The 19,813-nt window shown below is 35.5% G+C and overlaps 2 protein-coding genes across 14 annotated transcripts in view; one reads left to right on the forward strand and one right to left on the reverse strand.

Annotated features, from left to right (window-relative positions):
• Nucleotides 1-352: 352 nt before the first annotated feature.
• LOC123870733 (WASH complex subunit 2) lies at nt 353-12,655 on the reverse strand. Of its 5 annotated transcripts, none has more exons than XM_045914120.1 (13): nt 12,477-12,655; nt 12,127-12,238; nt 11,536-11,633; nt 11,162-11,249; nt 10,503-10,633; nt 10,010-10,098; nt 8,961-9,088; nt 8,531-8,662; nt 7,526-7,610; nt 6,184-6,428; nt 5,370-5,498; nt 2,146-5,248; nt 353-1,651 (listed from the first exon to the last, which is right to left on the reverse strand). In XM_045914120.1, the coding sequence occupies exons 2-13, from the start codon at nt 12,220-12,222 to the stop codon at nt 1,548-1,550; spliced, it is 4,428 nt and encodes a 1,475-aa protein (XP_045770076.1). In that variant the 5' UTR covers nt 12,223-12,238; nt 12,477-12,655; the 3' UTR covers nt 353-1,547. The 5 variants fall into 5 exon arrangements, with proteins under 5 accessions (XP_045770076.1, XP_045770077.1, XP_045770075.1 ...); XM_045914121.1 differs by having other exon boundaries at nt 12,127-12,244; XM_045914119.1 differs by having other exon boundaries at nt 12,412-12,655.
• Nucleotides 12,656-16,196: 3,541 nt separating this feature from the next.
• The window catches only part of LOC123870748 (fasciclin-3), a 164,262-nt gene continuing 160,645 nt past the window's right edge, over nt 16,197-19,813 (forward strand). For all 9 annotated transcript variants that reach the window (XM_045914152.1, XM_045914153.1, XM_045914155.1 and 6 more), the window contains exon 1: nt 16,197-16,434. The gene's annotated coding sequence lies outside the window, so the exon portion shown is untranslated. The remainder of the gene's footprint in view (nt 16,435-19,813) is intronic.

The raw sequence follows: 19,813 nt of genomic DNA on the forward strand, positions 1-19,813 counted from the left end.
AACATTTTAAAACCCTAAGCCGTATCTAATATAAATCGTTTCGCCTTAAAATAGGGAAAAATCTCTACAAATGAATACACTGGCTGACATATTCATAGAGCATAGACTACAAAACTGACACGAAAATAGTGATGTACTGACATATTCCGCAGCTATCGTAATCTAAAATTATCGATTCAGGGTTTTTATCATATTAATACGTTATTCTATCATGCTTAAAATCAGAAATAGGAGTTTTCATTGTCTGACTTTGATTCATAATTTTAAATAACCTTTAGTCGGGACTTTGGATATCACTGGGTATTCTACTAACTACAGAATTTAGGGTTTGTAACAACATAAAACAGAAATACAAACAGTTAAGTTTATTAATATATTAAATTCATACAAACTTAACACAATATTACATAGGCACTTAGTTACAGCTTTAACTATTTCTAAAAAGCACCTATTGGCTATCTACAATCAACTTTGCAATTCAGAAATGCATGAGTATCTATGTAAAGAGGTTCAAATTAGTTTTTATTGGTTTTATATAAAATCACGTAGGTAATTTGTCATTTTTTTAAGGTAGTGCGACCTATCTAGAAATAAATCATGCATTGCTAATTGCAAAGTATGCATCTGTGTGAAACTCTGAATTAACATCATGTTAATAGCGCGTCTAAAGCCGGGCCCGAAGAAAATATTGTTTTACTAACACGTTAATAAAATGACTCTGCAAACAAAACAGTTAGGTCACGCCCCCCAAATAGCATGACCTCAGTTAAAATAACACATTTGTGTTAGCAAAACGCGATAACATGGCGCATCGCAACATAAAAGGCGTAATAAAAATAGTATCATAATAAAGTACCTACTGTCGATTTTTACACGAGTTTTACTTTTATAACATCGATGCGTGATTTTACAAAATCTTGGTCTACTTATATTATTTCGTTCCAATAACACAATTTAAAACGATTTATTTATTTACATGATTTACCTAACTACAATAACATAAGTTGAATTTACATTTACGGAATGTTTGGTTGCACTATATAATAATAATAATAATAATAAGTTAATTTTCTACATTTTCATAGGCAATTAATCTTAATACACTGTTTCACATAAAATATTTCTTTTTATATTAAATAATAATCCATTTCAAGTACGAACTGAATATTTAAAAATCATTAAATATTAATAATATAATGCTTATTTTTGAACACATAAATAAAAAGTAGGTAAGTGTGGCAATTTTACGTACAAAATTGTCATAACATTATAATAGAAAATCTCATAAACTTTTGTAAAGTTCTAAAAGTTAAAATAACCAGTAATACATTTAAAAAAAGTAGTAGCCGACCAAGCCAACTAGACGAATGGGTTGAAAATAGAAATGTAGGATGCGGTCTTCTCGTCCGTATAAAATGAGAGACTGAGGTCACGTTTGCTATTCGTCTACTTAACTCTACTTCACTTGGTCAGCATGTAGTTAAAAATAATCTCTATAAAAGTAATAAATATTTGTATAATAATTTCATAACAACTGCATACAATTTTCAGCTGACATCACCGAACATAGACAAGGGGTCTTCAAAAACTGGCTCTGATGTTTTAGCTGCCACTTCTTTTGGTTTTTGTATATCATGTTGTCTTACATTTCCTGCGGAAGGTAGATGAATATTGGTATACTTAACAATAACATAATATAAAAATGTACTCATGAGACATACTTTTTGCGTTACATAATATATTAATTTGTATTAATTGATCAACATTCATTTTAGTATCGATAACTAATCGAATAGGTAAAATCAATAGTATATTAGGACAACACTAAAACAATGTAAATTAAAAAATTACAAACTAGACATTAATGTTCCTTGGATTCTGACTATGTAATTATTACCTATCTCTGTAATTTCAGAAGCAATAAAAGAATATCTGAAGAAATGCCAACAATGAAAATACTTGGAATGCCCCCAGAGTCTCTAAATCTAAGCAACCTTAAGATAGTACTAACACATACTAGGTTATGCCAGCAATTTTATCCATGTGAAGCCAAAATGACCATTAGAGGCTTCAAACAGTAAATAACAAACAGACACCTTTTCGGATTTATTGGCACATGATAATATTAAAATTTAAGTAATTTACCTGATGTTTTTTTTGCTTTAACACTGAACAAATCACTGTCATCATCACTCTCATCGCCAAACAGGGAGCCTTTAACTGCCTCTTTTTTAAGTTCAACAGTTGCACTTTCTCTTTTACTCTTGATGAATAATTCACCCTCGCTATCAGAATCAAATATGTTAGCTTTTTGTATTGCAGGCTTTTTGTTACCACCGAATAATTCATTTTCATCATCACTTAGATCATCAAAAAGCAACTTTTTAGTTTTAGGTAAATTATTATCTTTTACATTTTCAGAAGCCTTTTGTAAACTTTCTTTTGATACAGTGGTTTTGGGCTCTGGTTTCAGATCATCTGAGCTGGATACAGTTTTATTTTCATAAGTTTTACCTAAAGTCGATATATTGGGTGTTTTAAATAAAGATTCATCATCGTCGTCGATGACGTTGAGAACATTTTTGTTATGCACCTTTTTACTTCCATTATTATCTTCTTTTTTTGGATCGATATCATTGAATATGTCTTCGTCGTTTAAAATATAAACTACTTTTGACTTAACGTCTGGTTGAGTGATTTTTGTACCAATAAAATTGTCTCTTTCTTTAAGTAACGTTTCTGGTAAAGAAGGATTAATTACATCAGTAGTATCTGGCATATCTAATGTACTTGCATTTTCTTTAAAAGTATCACCACTAGAAGATTTTGTTTGTGTTATAGTTGAATCAACTGTGCCATCTAGCCTTTCTCTATTAACTATTTCTTTATAAGGAGGTTCATCAAAAGAACTAGAATTATCAGTGGAATCTGATGCAAGTTCGATTCGTGATTTTCTAACTGCTTCTAATCGAGCTCTCCTAGAAGATGGTCGTCGTTTGACTTGAATTTTCGCTCTATGTTTGGACAATTTATTATCTAAAATTTCTGAGTCTGGATCTCCGTCGAAACTAACGGATTTCACCATTTTCGATTCAGTCTTTTCAGAACTATGTATATTTAATTCTTCATTACTTTTTGTTGATATAGCCTGACCGTCTGTTTCTTCGCTTGTTTTTGACTTCTTTAAAGAAGCTCCAGGAAGTAAACTGTTCACGTTTATATTGAAATTCATGGGCTTTAATTTTCCTATTAATTTCACTTGCTCAGTTTCTTCTATTAGATCTTTATTTGCAAGAGTTTCCGATTCGCTGACTTCTGGTTTGTCACTTATGTCTTCTGACAAATTCATTTTAGTATTTTCTTCAAAACTTACTAGAAGATCGGAAACATTTGTTTCTTGATTTTTTTCACTTTCTTTAGAATCTTCAATTAGTTTTGTGATATCAACTGCATTCGTTATTTTATCTTCACTGCTTAGAAAGACGTTTTTATGTGGTTCATTTACTTCTTTTACACTTTCTATTTCAACATTTTTGACTGGCTGTTGTGCTTGTGATGTAGGCGAATCTCCAAACGATTCATCATCAGTCAATTCATCGAAAGTGTTGGGGGTATTTTTCAAAGGTTTCTGAGAAAAATCTACATCAATTTCAGGCGGTTCATCATGAAATATTCTAAATCTGTCACTATCGAAATTCAGTTCTGGTTTTTCATCGCTTATAGGTTCATTCTTTTTAAAAAACAACGCTTCATCGTCAGAATCATCATCAAACAAAGCGTTTACATTTTTACTTTTCTTTGGTTCTAAAGGTTTTTCAAACTCAGGGGGCAAATCAGTAAATATATCACTTAATACACTTGGTTCGGTAGGCTCCAATTTTGAGCATTCTGGTATTAAATCTGGGGGTAGAATATTTTTAGCATCTTCATTTGAAGTTTCAGAATGTTTGAAATGCTCTGGTTTTTTTAAATCATCATCTACATCTGCAAAGTATGAACTTCTAGTATCTTGTTTTTGGTCTACTATTTCATTTACATCAGCAAAAATTTCTTCAGGTTGTGATAACTTAGATTTAGCTTTATCATCTGAAATATAACTATTTTTTGTTTCACCTACCATTATATTAGTTTTTGCAATATCACGCGTTTCTGAAATTTTATTTTCGATATGTGCAGTTTGTCTTATTTCAGCAATATTATCGTTTATTCGTGATATTTCTTCTTTGCACCCGGTTTTATTTGATTCAATTGTTCCTGTGTTTTTCGTATCTTCAATGATAATATGTTTAGTGTCTTCTGGATTGTTTAACTTATTTTGTTCAGTACTTGATTTTGTTGGGGCAGTAAATATGTCATCGAATTCATCGTCATCAAAAAGAGAAGGACTTTCTAGTTGAGATTTTGAATTAATCGATTGTGATAGACTTTTGCTTTCTAACTTATTCAATAAGTTATTTACATCGTTTATTACAGTTTTTGTACTCAGAGATTTATGGTTACTTTCTAATGTAATATCTTCCGCTTCTTTAACATTTTCAATGATAGGATTTTGAGACTTGCTAACATTACCGACTGTTTTGGCATCTGAAAATAGATCATCTTCACTGTCATCATCAAATAAACTTTTGCTCGCAGTTTGTTTTGATTTGTTATCGCTTTTTAGTTTATCATTAACAGTTTCTTTGGCAATCATAGCATTTTTGTCAACATTTGTAGGATTATTACGAATTTTAACTTCAGTGTTTAGTGTGTTTTCATTTTCGCTAAACAAATCATCATTGCTATCAAACACATTTTTTGTATCACTTTTATCACTACGTTCCTCGGATTTCTTTATAGCTATATCGGCAAACAGATCGTCATCATCAAATATAGATTTTTGAGATTTATGGTCTTTCGGTTTTGTAACAATATTTGTAGTAAAAATATCATCAATATCGTCGAAAAGGTTATCACTAAATAGATCTATTTTATCTTTCGCAGGTTTAACTTTTTCAACCTCTTCTTTCCTTTTGGTTTCTTCTTTCTTAATCACCTTCTTTGTCGGTTTACTAAATAAGTCTTTGATTATTTTGTTCACTGGTTCTTCATTTGTTTTTTCAATGCTTGGTGCTTTTCCTTTATTTTCCGTATTACTTGTGTCTTCATCAGATGTAGAAGATTTTCTTTGATTTCTCTTCAAAATGGCTGCACCAATGCTTTCGGCACCTTTGTTACTTCCAAATAGAGATATACCACCAACTGGCTTCTGTAACAAAACTTTGGTCTTTTCACACAATCAATTCATATAATATTAAATTGACTTTTTGATGCTTGAGCAAAAGCTTTGTTAAGACTAGGTATAAGCCTTTATATAACACTTTACTTACTTTAACAGCACCTTCAGTCTCAGCTTTAGTTTCTATTGGTTTCTGTTTAGGCAGAGGTTTTTCAGTGACCAAATTTGATTTCTGTCTCTCATCAAATAGAGGTGTTTTTTCCCTGCCACGTGCACTTGACTAAAAAAGGAAAATACATTTAGTAAGGCATTTAACTGACAGGAGTAAAATAATGAATAATATGTTAATTAAATTAATAAAATCTATTATAACGTTATATTAATATTGCATTTTTCAGTGGACTATAGCAAATTGAGCTTTTGATTCCTTGTATTGCATTTTTGTAAAGAAGATAATATTTGAGTGTAATTTTTCCAAGTGTATTATAACAGGGCATTCTACACCTTAGCGGTTCGAATCAGAAACGTTGAACAAAAACGCTTCGTACGAGATTGGATGTCGACTGTGTGACTTATGGTGCCAGCGTTCACGCTTTCTTGCTATTCTGTGGTATAACGGCGAAGGAGGGCCACAAGGTTGTGAAGTTCCTGCCCAATGATTCGCTAACCCAGTATCTAACACAGAATGATAGCCACCGAGCTCATTTGACATTTATTTTTAATCAATTGATTATTTTCTACATAAAATATTTTATTATCGCTCAGTGAAGCAGCAATGTAGAACCAACCAATGTCCAATGAGCTCGGTGACTATCATTCGATGTTAAACACTGAGTTAGCAAATCATCCCGCTGAGCATACTCTCCAAAATATATCTGATAAAAAGGATAATCCAAAAATATATCTGATAAAAAGGATAGATCCAAAATATATCGGAAAAAAATGATAGATTTTATCGTACTTACTTTATCATCCTGATAGTCAACGTTTCCTATATCATTGTCACGGGTTTCCACTTCACCAAACAGATCATCGACAATATTATCATTGAGACCACCAAACAAATCCTTGGTCACGCGATTTTGACTTCTATTTGTATTAGGATTAGGTTTCTTGTGCAACTCCGCGAATATATCGTCGTCATCCGTGTAGTCGGATTTGTAGGATTGATAGTCATCTAGAGGTGGCGGTTCGTCGGAGAAAATTGTAGCTAAAATAAAAAAAAGTATCTTTTAACTACATGCGAAATCATCTACATGGATTTAGGTTTTTAAAGTCCCAGAGAACTTTCCGGAATTAAAAGTAGCCAGATGTCCATCTTCGAAATACAAGAGTGACCTGGAAGATGATCAATGAAAAGGTAACAGATTTACATTTATATAATACTAGTTGATACCCGCGACGTTCCCGTGGATATAGGTTTTTGAAAATCCCGTGGGAACTCATTGATATTCCGGGATGAAAAGTAGCCTATGCGTCAATCCAGGGCATAATCTATCTCCATCCCTTTCAGTCAAATCCATCCAGTAGTTTTTGCATGAAAGAGTAACAAACATCCATCCATACACACATACAACCTTTCGCATTTATAATATTAGTAAGATTTGTATGGTTATGAATTTTACAAATGTATGAAAAGAAAATCAATTAAGCATGAGCACCAAGAAAGCACCATTTCTCAACAGTATAAGAAAGAGAAAGGCTCAAAGCAGTGACCTAGTATCTGGATGTATGCTATGATTTTGTTTTAAAATGAAAAGTTTTTCACATAATTATAATATGTATATTAAAATGATTGCTTTTGTGTAAAACAAGCTGATGTCCGAAACAGCATCATGTGGATTAAGATTTTTTTGAAAATCTTGAGGGAACTCTTAGGTCATCTGAAATAAAAACTATGTAAAGCTTCCATTGCTTTTCATCAAGAACTGTGAAATGGTAACAGACAGACAGATATATAGATACTATCCGTACCTACTAATATTATAAATGCGAAAGTGGCTGTCTGTCTGCAAGCTTTTCACAGCTCATTCATTAAACCGATTTTGATGAAATTTGGTACAGAAAATAGCTTGCATCCCGGGGAAAGAAATAGGCTATTTATTCCAGAAAATCAAAGAGTTCCCACTGGATTTATCATTGCATCCCTTATACCAATATAGGCTACTTATCCCAGAAAATCAAAGCATTTGCCAGAGATTTTAAAAAACCTAAATCCATGCGGACCAAGTAGCTGTGATCAAATAGTTTATAATATTAGTAAGTGAATTTGGAAGTGTGAATTAGTTACAAATAAAAAATACATACTTGGTGCAGGTTTCTCCACTCTATAAACCTTTGTGGTTGTTGGCTCTGGAGGAGTCTGTATAGGCACAGGTTCACTTGCAGGCAACTGTAAACAAGCATTGATTTAACTATTGAACATCTACACACTGGCGACTGTTTTTAACCCCCGACCCAAAAAGAGGGGTGTTATAAGTTTGACGTGTGTATCTGTGTATCTGTCTGTGGCATCGTAGCGCCTAAACGAGCGAACCGATTTTATTTTAGTTTTTTTTATTTGAAAGGTGGCTTGATCGAGTGTTCTTAGCTATAATCCAAAAAAATGGTTCAGCCGTTTAAAAGTTATCAGCTCTTTTCTAGTTTTCTTGTAACTTTGTAACAGACCGTTAGGTTCATAATATAATGTCAATTGACAAATGACTAGCTGTCAAGATGGACGTTGCCTAGATACATAATTATTTATTTGAAAATGATGTTTTGGAAAACTCAGATACTTTGTCGGGATGTTATAAATTTTTAATTTACACTTGTATCTTTTGACTACATGATACGCACGACTTCATCCGCGTGGATATAGATTTCTTTATTCCTCGTGAAATTTTTGATTTTCTAGGACAAAAAGTAGCCTATGTGTTAATTTACATAGGTTACTCAGTCACATTTTTATTTTTTTACTTCCTTCTGTTATTGGCTTTTTATGCCCTCAGAGAATTAAAATGTCCAGCTTTGCTAAGTAAGTAGGAGTTGGCAAAAGTGACTTGCTAGCAACAACAATTTTGTCAGTTTTTTCATCGTTTCAAAAGGTCGACATATGCATTTTTTCGAAGTGAACAATTATTCAAGTGTAGATTGTGAGTGGAAAGTTTTCACAAGCTTCACCTGTTCCATGTTTTCCATTTGCTGCCGTTCTCTTTGCCAAGTTACTCTGAGAAGATTCTGTTCAAATACTGTTTATGTGTACAAACTTATCCACCGCGGGTAACACCGCGGGGCGCAGCTAGTAATATATATATTAATCATGCGTCTTACCTGTACAGGTTGCCCACCCAGTCGCCTCGCCAATTCCGCGGCAATATCAGCAGGTTTCGCTGGTTGCCTGGTAACCTCACTGGTGGCTTGTGGTTGTGACGTCAACTCCGATTCCATTGATGAAGATGATATCTGTGTAAAACATTATTTACTGGAGACTATGACTTCATTTGAGAATGTGGCTAATTCTGTTATACACAATCTCTAAACTGAACTAAACTAACAGGTCTAAATCTAGTGTTGTCCTTTTCCACAGAGAGCAATATGAAAAGGATAGAAATACATTTAAAACTACTTATATGCTTTAGAGATTGTGTACGAGAAAGGAAAAACCAAGAAACAAACACACTTTTGAATTTAATATATGGGTAGTGATATTATTACATATTTTATTTGTTATGAAAAAGAAAATAAACATTAATATACTTACAGTTCTGTGTGCCAGTTTATCTGTCGGTGCAGTTTCTGGCTCAGATTCTGAATATTCATCATTATATATCCCAATATTGTCTTGTTTAGATACTGAGCTGTCACTGTCGCTCTCCTCTTGTATTAGCCCTAGAAAATATTGAAATCAATACACTATGAGAGGAAAACCTCACAAATCACCAATCTACCACACACACCACGAGACCGGAGACGTTGGCATTCTTATGTAGTTGACATACAAACACCTTGTAGGTTTTTGGTCAGCATTTCAGATACTAAACGCTGAGGCACCATGTCCACGGACGAGAGAATTGCGGCAATAGTATTGCCGTGCCACTATTAGATACAACTCCTATAGACCTCCATATAGTAGGTTGGACTTTTTGCAATTCTCTTGGCTGTGAAGATGGCGCCTAAGGTGTGGAATGCCCTACCGGCGTCTGTGTTTGCTGTCATATATAACCTAAATTATATTTTCAAGAGTGAAAATGCATCTTCTAGGCAAACGCACTCCAACCTAGACCTCATCATTGCTTTTTTAAGCACTAGCTGATGCCCGCGACTTCGTTTGCGTGGATGTAGGTTTTTTTAAATTCGAGCCAAATCCGTCCAGTAGTTTTTGCGTGAAGGAGTAACAAACACACACACACACACGCACGCACGCACGCACGCACGCACGCACGCACGCACGCACGCACGCACGCACGCACGCACGCACGCACGCACGCACGCACGCACGCACGCACACACACACACACACACACAAACTTTCTCCTTTATAACATTACTAGCCGATGCCCGCGACTTCGCCCGCGTGGATTTAGGTTTTTCGAAATCCCGTGGGAACTCTTTGATTTTCCGGGATAAAAAGTAGCCTATGTGCTAATCCAGGATATTATCTATCTTCATTCCAAATTTCAGCCAAATCCGTCCAGTAGTTTTTGCGTGAAGAATTGTAACCTAATGAAGTTTTGCTACGTGGAATTACATACATAAATCCTAGTAATTCTCGGATACCTTATGCTAGGATGAGGAAGAGTAAGATCTTACCTGCATGCCACTTGTTCTTCCAAGCTTGCGAGCCAATGATGTAAGGCAGTGGACGATGTGAATAAATCTCTTTTGGTTTCAATATTATTCTGAAATTAAAAAAAATTGTTATTGATAACTTGATAACTTAACAATGCCCATGCAAAAAAAACTGTAATAGAAACCAATAAAAGGTATGGATTTAATAAAAACTACCTTACCCCTCCATCTTAGGCTGCATCATCACATACCATCAGGTGAGATTGTAATCAAAGTCTTAACTTGTAATGGAACAAAAAATAAAAAAATGAAATCCTGTGGGAACTCTTCGATTTTCTGGAATGAAAAGTAGCCTTGTAATCCATCTCTTAGATACAAGAGATCTCTGTACCTTTCATCAGAATTATTCAAGAGGATGGGCAGTGAAAAGACAACAAGCAGACACATAGACAGACAGACATTTTATCAATTTTTACCAAAACCATTCTAGTGTTTATTTGTGCTGATTACTCACCTTCCATCATCTTCTTCGTCAGAACTGTCACTGTCCAATATGTGAACAGGTTCATGCATTTGCTCTAATCTCTGTAAACTGCTCTTTAATTTTGTTATTTCACTCTCTGCATCCACTTTAAGAGTTTCAACCTGAAAGAAGATGGTCAATCAATACAAAGCATACTATACAATCGAAGATTATGTAAATGATAAAAAAGCATGGATTTGACTCACTCCAGCAATTGTAAATTGAACACTCGAAAAGAGCAACCGCCGAGTTTCTTGCTGGTTCTTCTCGGTAGGAGCGGCATTTCGAACCAGTGGTATATTATTTTGACGATTCAAAAACACTTGTAAAAGTTTATTTCAATAAAAATCTATTTTATTCTATTCTATATAAGCACAATGATTTATGCCAATGCATTCCATCTGATTGGCCCAATGCACTCCACCAACTTATACAGAACCACATGGCATACATGCCCCACTGGCCACTGTGTTAATCAGCTTTTGTAGTTTCAATTACAAATAATCATCGAAGGATCTAAGAGGAGTTCTAACACAGTGTATACAAATTAGCCATCTCTTGCAGAGAGCATTGGGCCCTTACAAGTTTAGGATTACACTTCAAATATAGCAGTGCACCTCTGATTTGAAATGAATAGTAAAAATTAATACCTTTGCAATGTTTTCTGCAGTTGACACATCAACATCGTCATCATAAACTCTGCTTTCCACAAATTGACTGTTACTCAAAGCCATGAATCTACGGAAATACACAAATTTTAGTTTAACTCAAAGTTCAAATAGACAGGTAATTGTCGCACATTAAAGCAACACATGATTTAAAAATGTGCGTTAGATTTTTATCATCTGAACATAGCCTAAAAATGTAATTATTGAATCTGTTTGTTTGTTAGTATTACATTGTGTACATTACAAGGTATGATTGAAAATCCACTATTTAGTCAAATATTACACTAATAGTGAGTAATTTAGTTTTTAAATTTATAAACTACAATAACTCTTACTTCACTGAACTAAAAACTTACTTATTATTTACATTTTGCAGATCTATACTTGCATTATCAAGTGCATCTACCATAGCATCCAATTTCACATTAGCCTCTTCACATTTTGTCATTATTTTCTGGAAAATATAGAAAACATTTTAGAACTCTAGACAAAAAAAAATGCTGGTTTTTGGTTTGCTTAAGATAGAACAGTTGTAAGTTCACAAAGTTGTGCATATCACAATGCTACAATAACTATTGTTAGAATTGGCTGAATTTATGGGATTTAGGGGACTAACTTGGAAGAGGTATGGTAGTTTTATTAATCTCATATGCTTTATCGGTTACTACAAGCCATTGTACCCGAACGCTAAATTTGTAACCAGGAAAGATTCAATCTTGCCCAGGACATTTCATTTATAAGGCCACAGTTCCACAGCCACTACACCAGTGAACTAGAATAGGATAAGTACTTATGTTTTGGATTTTTTTAATTTATTATCAAGTACCTAACTGCATTTATTTATTACACCTCCCAATATAAGTTGCTTTACTAACCGGTGGTAAAGTCTTAACATATTATAAGAACAAAATAAGCCTAAAAAAATTATTGAATAAAATATTACAAACCAGATGTATTTTCTGTAGCATTTCCAGCAACTGCTTGTCTCCAGCTAAGTTCCAGTTTGGAGCTGCCTTACGGAGGGACGCTGTATCTGCCTCCATGATTCTTTTTTAAAATCTGAAACCTTACATGAATATCAAAAACAGAAAAATGGTAGTAAAAATGAATGTTATCTGTCCTTGAAGCTTAATTAAATCCGCAAAACTATGTATTTGTGTAAAGTAACACAGAAGCCATATAAGTGGGCGTCTAAGCGATAATAAATAAAATAAAATACATTGTTGTTATACCTAATTGTGAAACATGAAAACTTGTAGTGCTGGTCTACCCGTGTGAAAGGATTTTTTGCATTTACCGATTTGTAGGACACTTCACATTACAATTTCGTGCTATAGAAAGTTTATAAAGTAGTGCACTCGCTGAACAATAACTGTAAACTTTCTAAATTACCACTAAATCACTAACAAAACAAAAAAGTAATTATAAATTTTGTGTTGTGTACGCACTCGCAACTTCAAACTTGCAATTTTTTGACAGTTGACAACCACTTGACAACCATTTTGTCAACTGTCAATGTCAAACTAAAGTGTGACCATTGAAGTAAATCAAAATCATACCTTTTCCCACACGGAATGGTAGTGGTGTGCAGGATTGGTAGTGGTCTGCAGGATGATTCTCTAACTCAGTATCTAACACTAAATGATTGCCCCCAAGCATATTTGACAATGGTCGGCTCTACATTGCTACTTCACTACGCAATAGAATTCACAATTAAAATAGAAAACCGTCAATGGATTAAAAATAGATGTCAAATGTGCTCGGTGGCTATCATCCAGTATTATAGACACAGAGTTAGAAAATCAGTAGGCAGGTCAAAAAACTAAAAATTTAATAGTTATTGAAAAATGATAGAATTTTTTCCTTTTTTGTGTAAATAACCAAGTGAAATTCATTAAATGCTGCATCGTATGAACTTTTTACTAACATTTATCAAATATTGCTAAAAACTGCCATTTTTTTTTAATCTATGACTAAATCCTCCAAGCTCTATATAAGAAGCCTTATCCTGCTAAAATAGCAAGATCTTGCAAAATTTGGTCACCCCGATAGTGTCAACAAAGAAACGTTAAAGTCACCTTTTTTGTGTGACTTCTTCAGTTTCGTCCTGAAATTCAATAATTTTAAAAACGTGTCTGAAAAAGTTTTGACCAATGGTTACTATTATATACAGACGTTACGGGGAACATTGTAAACCTTTGTTTATAATTATTAGACTTGGTGAAAGCCTAATATCTTAGTTACTTACTTAGGTTGGTACATGACAATAATCCAAAGATCAAAATAACGTTTGGCTGCGACAATCATTCTAGGACATCAGTCGAGTCACGAGTCACGACAAGCAGATGTAAAATATGATCTTTGAGGTTTATTTACTTGGCTATAGTTCTTTAGTCTCAAACTACCAGCTATGATGTAGTTTTCAAACAAGTAGAAAGGCAAGCCTGTCGACCACGCCAGGGCTGGCTGGCAGCTAGCACCGTGATTTCATAGCTATACCTACGGACGGACGATCCCTGTGATTATATTATTACCTAACACTCTCTTACTATTGCCTAGAAGCAAGAATACCTACATAATATTCAGCGGTAGGCAGCTTTCAGCCAATTAGGGTGCCTGTCCACTAAAGCAAAAAAGACAAGTCACATGTTTAGCAGTCAGTAGACCAATCAGATTATAATATAGAGATGACCTAATAAAATTAATACGTCATCTCTCAATACCCACTGATTGGTTATCTTAACACGTTTCCAGTTTAGTGGACAGATGCCTTAAAGGGATATGGTAAGGCCTCAGTCGCACGAGAGCACGTCAAAATAGAACAAATGCATTCCCAAGTATCTGTTCACACGTCAACGCTTTTTTGTCAGCGCAATGCCGGGTTTTAAAGCAACGCTTTTTTAACGCTCGTGCGAATTAGGGCTAAGGAGGCTGGATGTTTTTGAGGCTAATTAAAACTAACTCAATAAGACGGGCGTGGTGGAGTGACTTTTCTAATTTTTAATACAACTAGCAGCCCTGACTGACTTTGCTCGGGTTATGTCCATCTGGAATATTGGTTCCAGAGAATCAGCATCAGATCAGAGGGTTTTCAATCCTAACAATCCATATGCATGCCTATACAAACATCTATAATTATTCAATACGCCATAAGGCATGTGAAAGCGATGGGTAAAAGGCCTCATTGTCCAGCACAAATGAAACACTTTCTGTTATTAGTACAGCCAGTCAGTTTATTGGTACCGCGTGAGTCATAATACGTTGGCTTTCACTGGCCTCCAATATTTGTACCAAGGTTTGGTCTAAAAGCTCAGCTGTCTACTATGGCTAGGTTAATCGATTTCCCTTCTAAATCCTTGCAAAAGCGATGTAGTGAAATGGCAAAGACGATGTAGTCTGTCCCTTCAAGTTTTCATTTCAAAAATTTTTAGGGTCGCCTGCTTTTGCAACGCCGCGGGTGCCGCTGCAAGTCAGCTACCTAGGTAAATTAAAACGCCTGAGAACATACGGAGATATGGACCGACGGGACCGACGAAGCCCGTTTGCCTGTCTGCCCATCTGGGCAGACGGGCAGACAGGCAAACGGGCGACGGACAGATGGACTGGATAAAATTATAAGTAATACGGATTCCTTATAGTTAATTAGTTTTACTACCAAAGTCTAACAAAACGGTCTCGGATTTTTAAAAAAGGTGACAATTTTACCCATTGACTTAAATATTTTACCACAGAATTTACGCTCTTTATATTATAAGTAGGTAGGTACCACTAGGTACCATAGGTACCTACTTCCTACTTACCTAGGTCCTAGACATACCTAAAATACTAATGAAATACATATCATTTTATCAATTAACAACATCATTGTGACCTGAAAAATTTATTAAAGTGTCAGATTCGTTACAATAAAAGTTGTTGTTGGAGTTAAAAACAAAAGATGGCCCACTTTTGTTTTCTACCCATAGTCGGGTTTTTGTCCGCCATGAACCGTGGCGGTTACGAACAAATACGAGCGTTCACGAGACCAACCGAACCCGCGATGAAAGTTCTGTGTCGGGGTTGTCATAACAGAAAATATTGGGGCTTTGTAGGGTAAGTAAATTAATTATTTAATCGTAAGTAATCAGCAGAAATAGGAATTAGAAGTGTCATTGTCCTATCCAATGTTGCCATTTTATACAATATTCTGAAAATCTATAAAAAAGCTGACGTGGAAATATGTAGTTACATACTTACATATAATATTTCGATATCGATAACCGTACTCGGCCATGCAACTACGACGTTTGGTACATGGCACTGCTAATATTTCTCGCAGATTTGAGTTTGTGTCAAGATATTTTTTCTATCCAACAAAAGTGCAAAGGTTTACAAAATAAACAAGTGTAGTCGATAGTACTGCTTAGCTTTAAACTACTAACGTGTATAAATTATAATTCAAAACTCCCAACATTATGTTGTGATCTCGAATCATAATCTTTAATACTTATGTAAGTACTTCTTTACCTACTTTAAAGTTGAACATACAATGAACGAAACATCGTCTTCTTTGTCCAATGCTTATTCTTTTCTAGTTGTAGATAAATAGTTTAACATGATTGAGCACTAGAACATAACCATTCGTAATTGAAACTTCGGGAATATTGGTGACCATCGGCAGGTGCTGTTGCTTGGTACCGTCGTTACTGGTCATGGTGCCAGGCAACCAAAGTTTTGGCAAGTGGTTGCCATCGCAGAGGTCAACAACATCAAAATACAGACCTCATAAACCGTAAGATAATAATACTAATAAAACATTGCAAGAGCCATGTAAGATGTATGTTTTATTCTAAATATAGGGTATCCTTGGATAATTATGAGGATAGGGTAACCTTAAAAGCTATTATGGACTTGGTAAATCGATGGTTCCATTTATAGTTAGTCCTGTATAAATTGGTTTATATTCTCCCCGCGAACTAAATAATTTTCCCGGCAAAACACGTTCTAACAACTAGCAACACTAAGTAACTTTTTTCAGAGCGCGGCAGTGTGGCGACAACGTTCAAGGGTTTAGCGTGTATCGCTTCGTACCGCGGATCGCAACTACTTTTACGTTACCGTTCAAAACCGGTTTGAAAGTGCTCTGAGGTGTGGCGTAGGCGGTCAGTGCAGCGTTCAACCGTAAAATACTCTTTTCAAAGTTCATAATCAACTTTGTAGTTCAAAAAAGTGCATCTGTGAGTCACCGCTCATCGGACAACTGCTGTACAATCAAGGTAGCCTAACTTTTTATCTTTTCACTATCTATTATACCGATCAAACGTAACACTTATGTTACAATTTAACCTGTGCATTATTGCAACGTGCTTTATTATTTTACCATTGTTTCAAGTTATTCTGTTGTGTAGATTCCTTTGTTTTAACCCTCTTGTGAATTAATTATCGAGCTACCTGCATTCATAAAGTTACCCACCTACTTTCAAATGTTAACGGGCCTTTGTAGGGTCACCGTTTCTCAGATTTAAGTTTTCGGACTTTCCCACTGTAGCTAAGAGTTTGTTCTCAATTAGAAATTAATTACTAGCTAACTAGACTGAGTTACCTACTTTTTACAATTCAGAAGAGCAGGTAAGGAAAGAACTTTATCTTATTTTATTCTATAGATAGACCATCAGAATTTTATAGGTAGGTATACAGAAAATATTCGGTGTGCTTATAATTTCTATTGGTTTTTAATACATAGGTACAGTTCCCATACACTGTTTTAGTAATATCTACCTTTTAAAGAATTTCCGCCAACAGCAGAACCGGTAAAGAACGTATTGCATTACACGTACCTTTATTACTTACCTACCTCCCTGCAAAGCGATCTGGCTTCTCAGGTAAGTAGTAACTATAGTAGCTAAGATGACATAACTTAGGTAGGTAGGTAGGTACCTACCTTTTACCGCTTGACTGCGATTGCGTCTAATGGTAAGTGATAATGCGGTCCAAATATGGAAAAACGTTTGCATGGATGGATTATAGGCTATAGCTGTTTACAAACTCATATTTCCAACTTCCGAGAAGTAAAAGCTTCATTTAGCTCTCAACTGGAATTTTAAATTAAAGCCAAAAACCGAATAAGCTGGTCCCATATTTGGGACGCTAAATTGCTTAGCGGTAGTAGAGAGGTAACTAGCCACGGCCGAAGCCACCAGATTAGGCCAGAAACAATTTAGAGATTGTAAATCCCCAAATTGCCCCTGCCGGGAATCGAACTAGGGATTTCCCGCTTATCACTGCGCCATGCCAGGGAGGTCAACTATCTCTTTAAAACATGGTGGCAACCCTATTAGTATGACTTTATTGGTATTTGATACGGGGTGACTCAATAGAACTTGTTAATCAAACGATTTCTGAATATTGATTGAGTTAATTTTGAGTCACCAAATGTGTTAAAATGTAAACCTGTTTTTGAATTTTAACGGACGATTCATTCATTTTAGAACAACTCACACTTGATCACACATCACATCACTACATTATTATAAACTAGAGAATGCCCGCGGCTTCGCCCGCGTGAATTTCGGTTTTTTTTAAATTCCATGAGAACTCTTTGGTTTTCCGGGATAAAAAGTAGCCTACGTCCTTCCCCGGAATGTATCCCAAGTCTGTACCAAAAATTAAAATCGGTTCAGCGGTTGGGCCGTGAAAACGTAGCAGACAGACACACTTTCGCATTTATAATATTAAGTAGGTATGGATTAAAGTCTCCCGGCCCGCTAAGTTCGTGTTTGTTCAAGTTAATCTTAGAAATTACTGTACAGATTTTCATAAGGTTTTCACCAATAGAAAGAGGAATTATCTAAGTATGGTTAGGCCAGCAACACGTGTTGTACCTAATTAGGTACAATATGTGTCGGTGGCCTAATTGCAAAAATCAGCAATCGGTATGATAAGAAAAAATAGTCCCACCAGAGTTTCCTTGGCGTGCGCTGCATACCAACTTATACCTAAATAGGTCTGTTACACGAATACCCAGTGTATAGTTTCTCTCCCGTGCGAAGCCGGGGTGGGTTGCTAGTAGGTAGGGTATTTTAAAAGGTACGTTTGAACTTCAAAGGAGCAGGTAAAGATTCCTGGCAGCAACAGGTAAAGGGGCGTGGGTTCTATTTCGTCCGAAATATTTTTTATTGTCCTTCGGAAGTTGGCTCACTACCTACTTACCTACATAGTTACCAGTGCCAGAAATACACTAGAATAATGTGTCCTGCGATCTTAGAAAATAAAAGCTTCAATTACCGGGAATCGAGTATTTCGCCGTCGTATCCGTAAGGGTCGAATCTATGTATGAGTAGGGTTTTTATAGGTAGGTACCTACAGTTTGAACCGAAACGATGAAGTGCCTTTAATTTACATGCAAACTGTGGAATTAACTCTCATCGGTGGTGTTCCCACTATATTACAACATAGGGTTATTCAAGGGGCGGACCAACAAATTCCTGAAAGGGCGGCAACGCATCGGCGGTACCTCTGGTGCTGCAAATGTTCATGGGCGGCGGTAATCACTTGACATCAGGTGACCCGCCTGCTCGTTTGCTCGCTATTTTTATTTTTTTTGAAAATTTAGGACATAATAGGCTTATCTTTCCAAAAAACAGCGTGGTGGGCGATTTAACTATTGATTTATTTGGTGGTAGATACGAACGAGGCGCGATGAGCTGTTGAGGCGCTTGAGGGTATTATCTGCCGCGCGATTGAGTTTTTAGTGAACCTATTCTTTATTTACTTCTGAAAAGAGCAACCGCTGAGTTTCTTGCTAGTTCTTTTCGGTAGGAAGGCATTGTCAACCAACAGAGCAGTGGTAGATGCATTCGACGATTCAAAAGTAACTGAGTACGACTTTCAATGTGTATTTAAGTAAATAAAAATCTTTCGATTTCCGGAATAGGTTTTTCCGTTACTTTTGTCTCTTGCTAATTAGGACCGGCTGCTAATTTAGGCAGCTTACCTAGTGTTTAAAACACTTAAGTAATTTTATTAACCGACTTCAAAACTAGGCATGTCCTTAATAACCTATTCATCTATTTTATTTAGAATTCCACATCGAATTTCGCTTCCGGTAACTAAAAAACTCATACCCACTAGCTAACGATACAACTTTTCATGTTCTTTTAACTCCTTAATATCAATTAAAACGGCATCAAAGGCAAAGGCAAATAGCAGTTCATTGATGTTTTATTAGCCCACTGACCAATACATTTTCGTACGGGTTATATAACTTGGAGGTATACCGTGAATCAGGATCGTAAAATTCGCCCGTTTTAATTGCCATAAGCGGTTTCATCGCAACATTTCCGTAAAGGCTGGGAAAGACAGGAGGCGCGACGGCATCGGGAACGTCGCTAAAATGGCTCTTCCAGTGCGGATCCACTTAATTAAGGGCACGAAAGGCATGCCCATAGCCTTAATAGACTTGTGACGTCACACATTCACGGTCGGCGTCTAGTTTGATGTGATATCCTTTAAAGTTGTAAAAATTTCATCAGAATCGGTTTAGTAGTTAAGAGTCTTAATGTGACACTGATATGCAAACAAACACATTAACTTTTATACAAGGAACCAAAAGCTTAATTTGCTATAATCCTCCAACCAACGAAATCTGTATGATGC

The sequence above is a fragment of the Maniola jurtina genome, chromosome 13, assembly GCF_905333055.1.
Source record: "Maniola jurtina chromosome 13, ilManJurt1.1, whole genome shotgun sequence".
Lineage (NCBI taxonomy): Eukaryota > Metazoa > Arthropoda > Insecta > Lepidoptera > Nymphalidae > Maniola > Maniola jurtina.

What these genes read in the sequence shown, in the direction of transcription:
- LOC123870733 (XM_045914120.1), bottom strand. Translation starts at nt 12,222, where the DNA reads ATGGAGGCAGATACAGCGTCCCTCCGTAAGGCAGCTCCAAACTGGAAC. An exon ending in ATAAACTGGCACACAGAACT is followed by an intron (nt 8,663 to 8,960) that starts GTAAGTATATTA and finishes TGTTTTACACAG; the next exon opens with ATATCATCTTCATCAATGGA. An exon ending in TAAAGCAAAAAAAACATCAG is followed by an intron (nt 1,652 to 2,145) that starts GTAAATTACTTA and finishes TACCTTCCGCAG; the next exon opens with GAAATGTAAGACAACATGAT.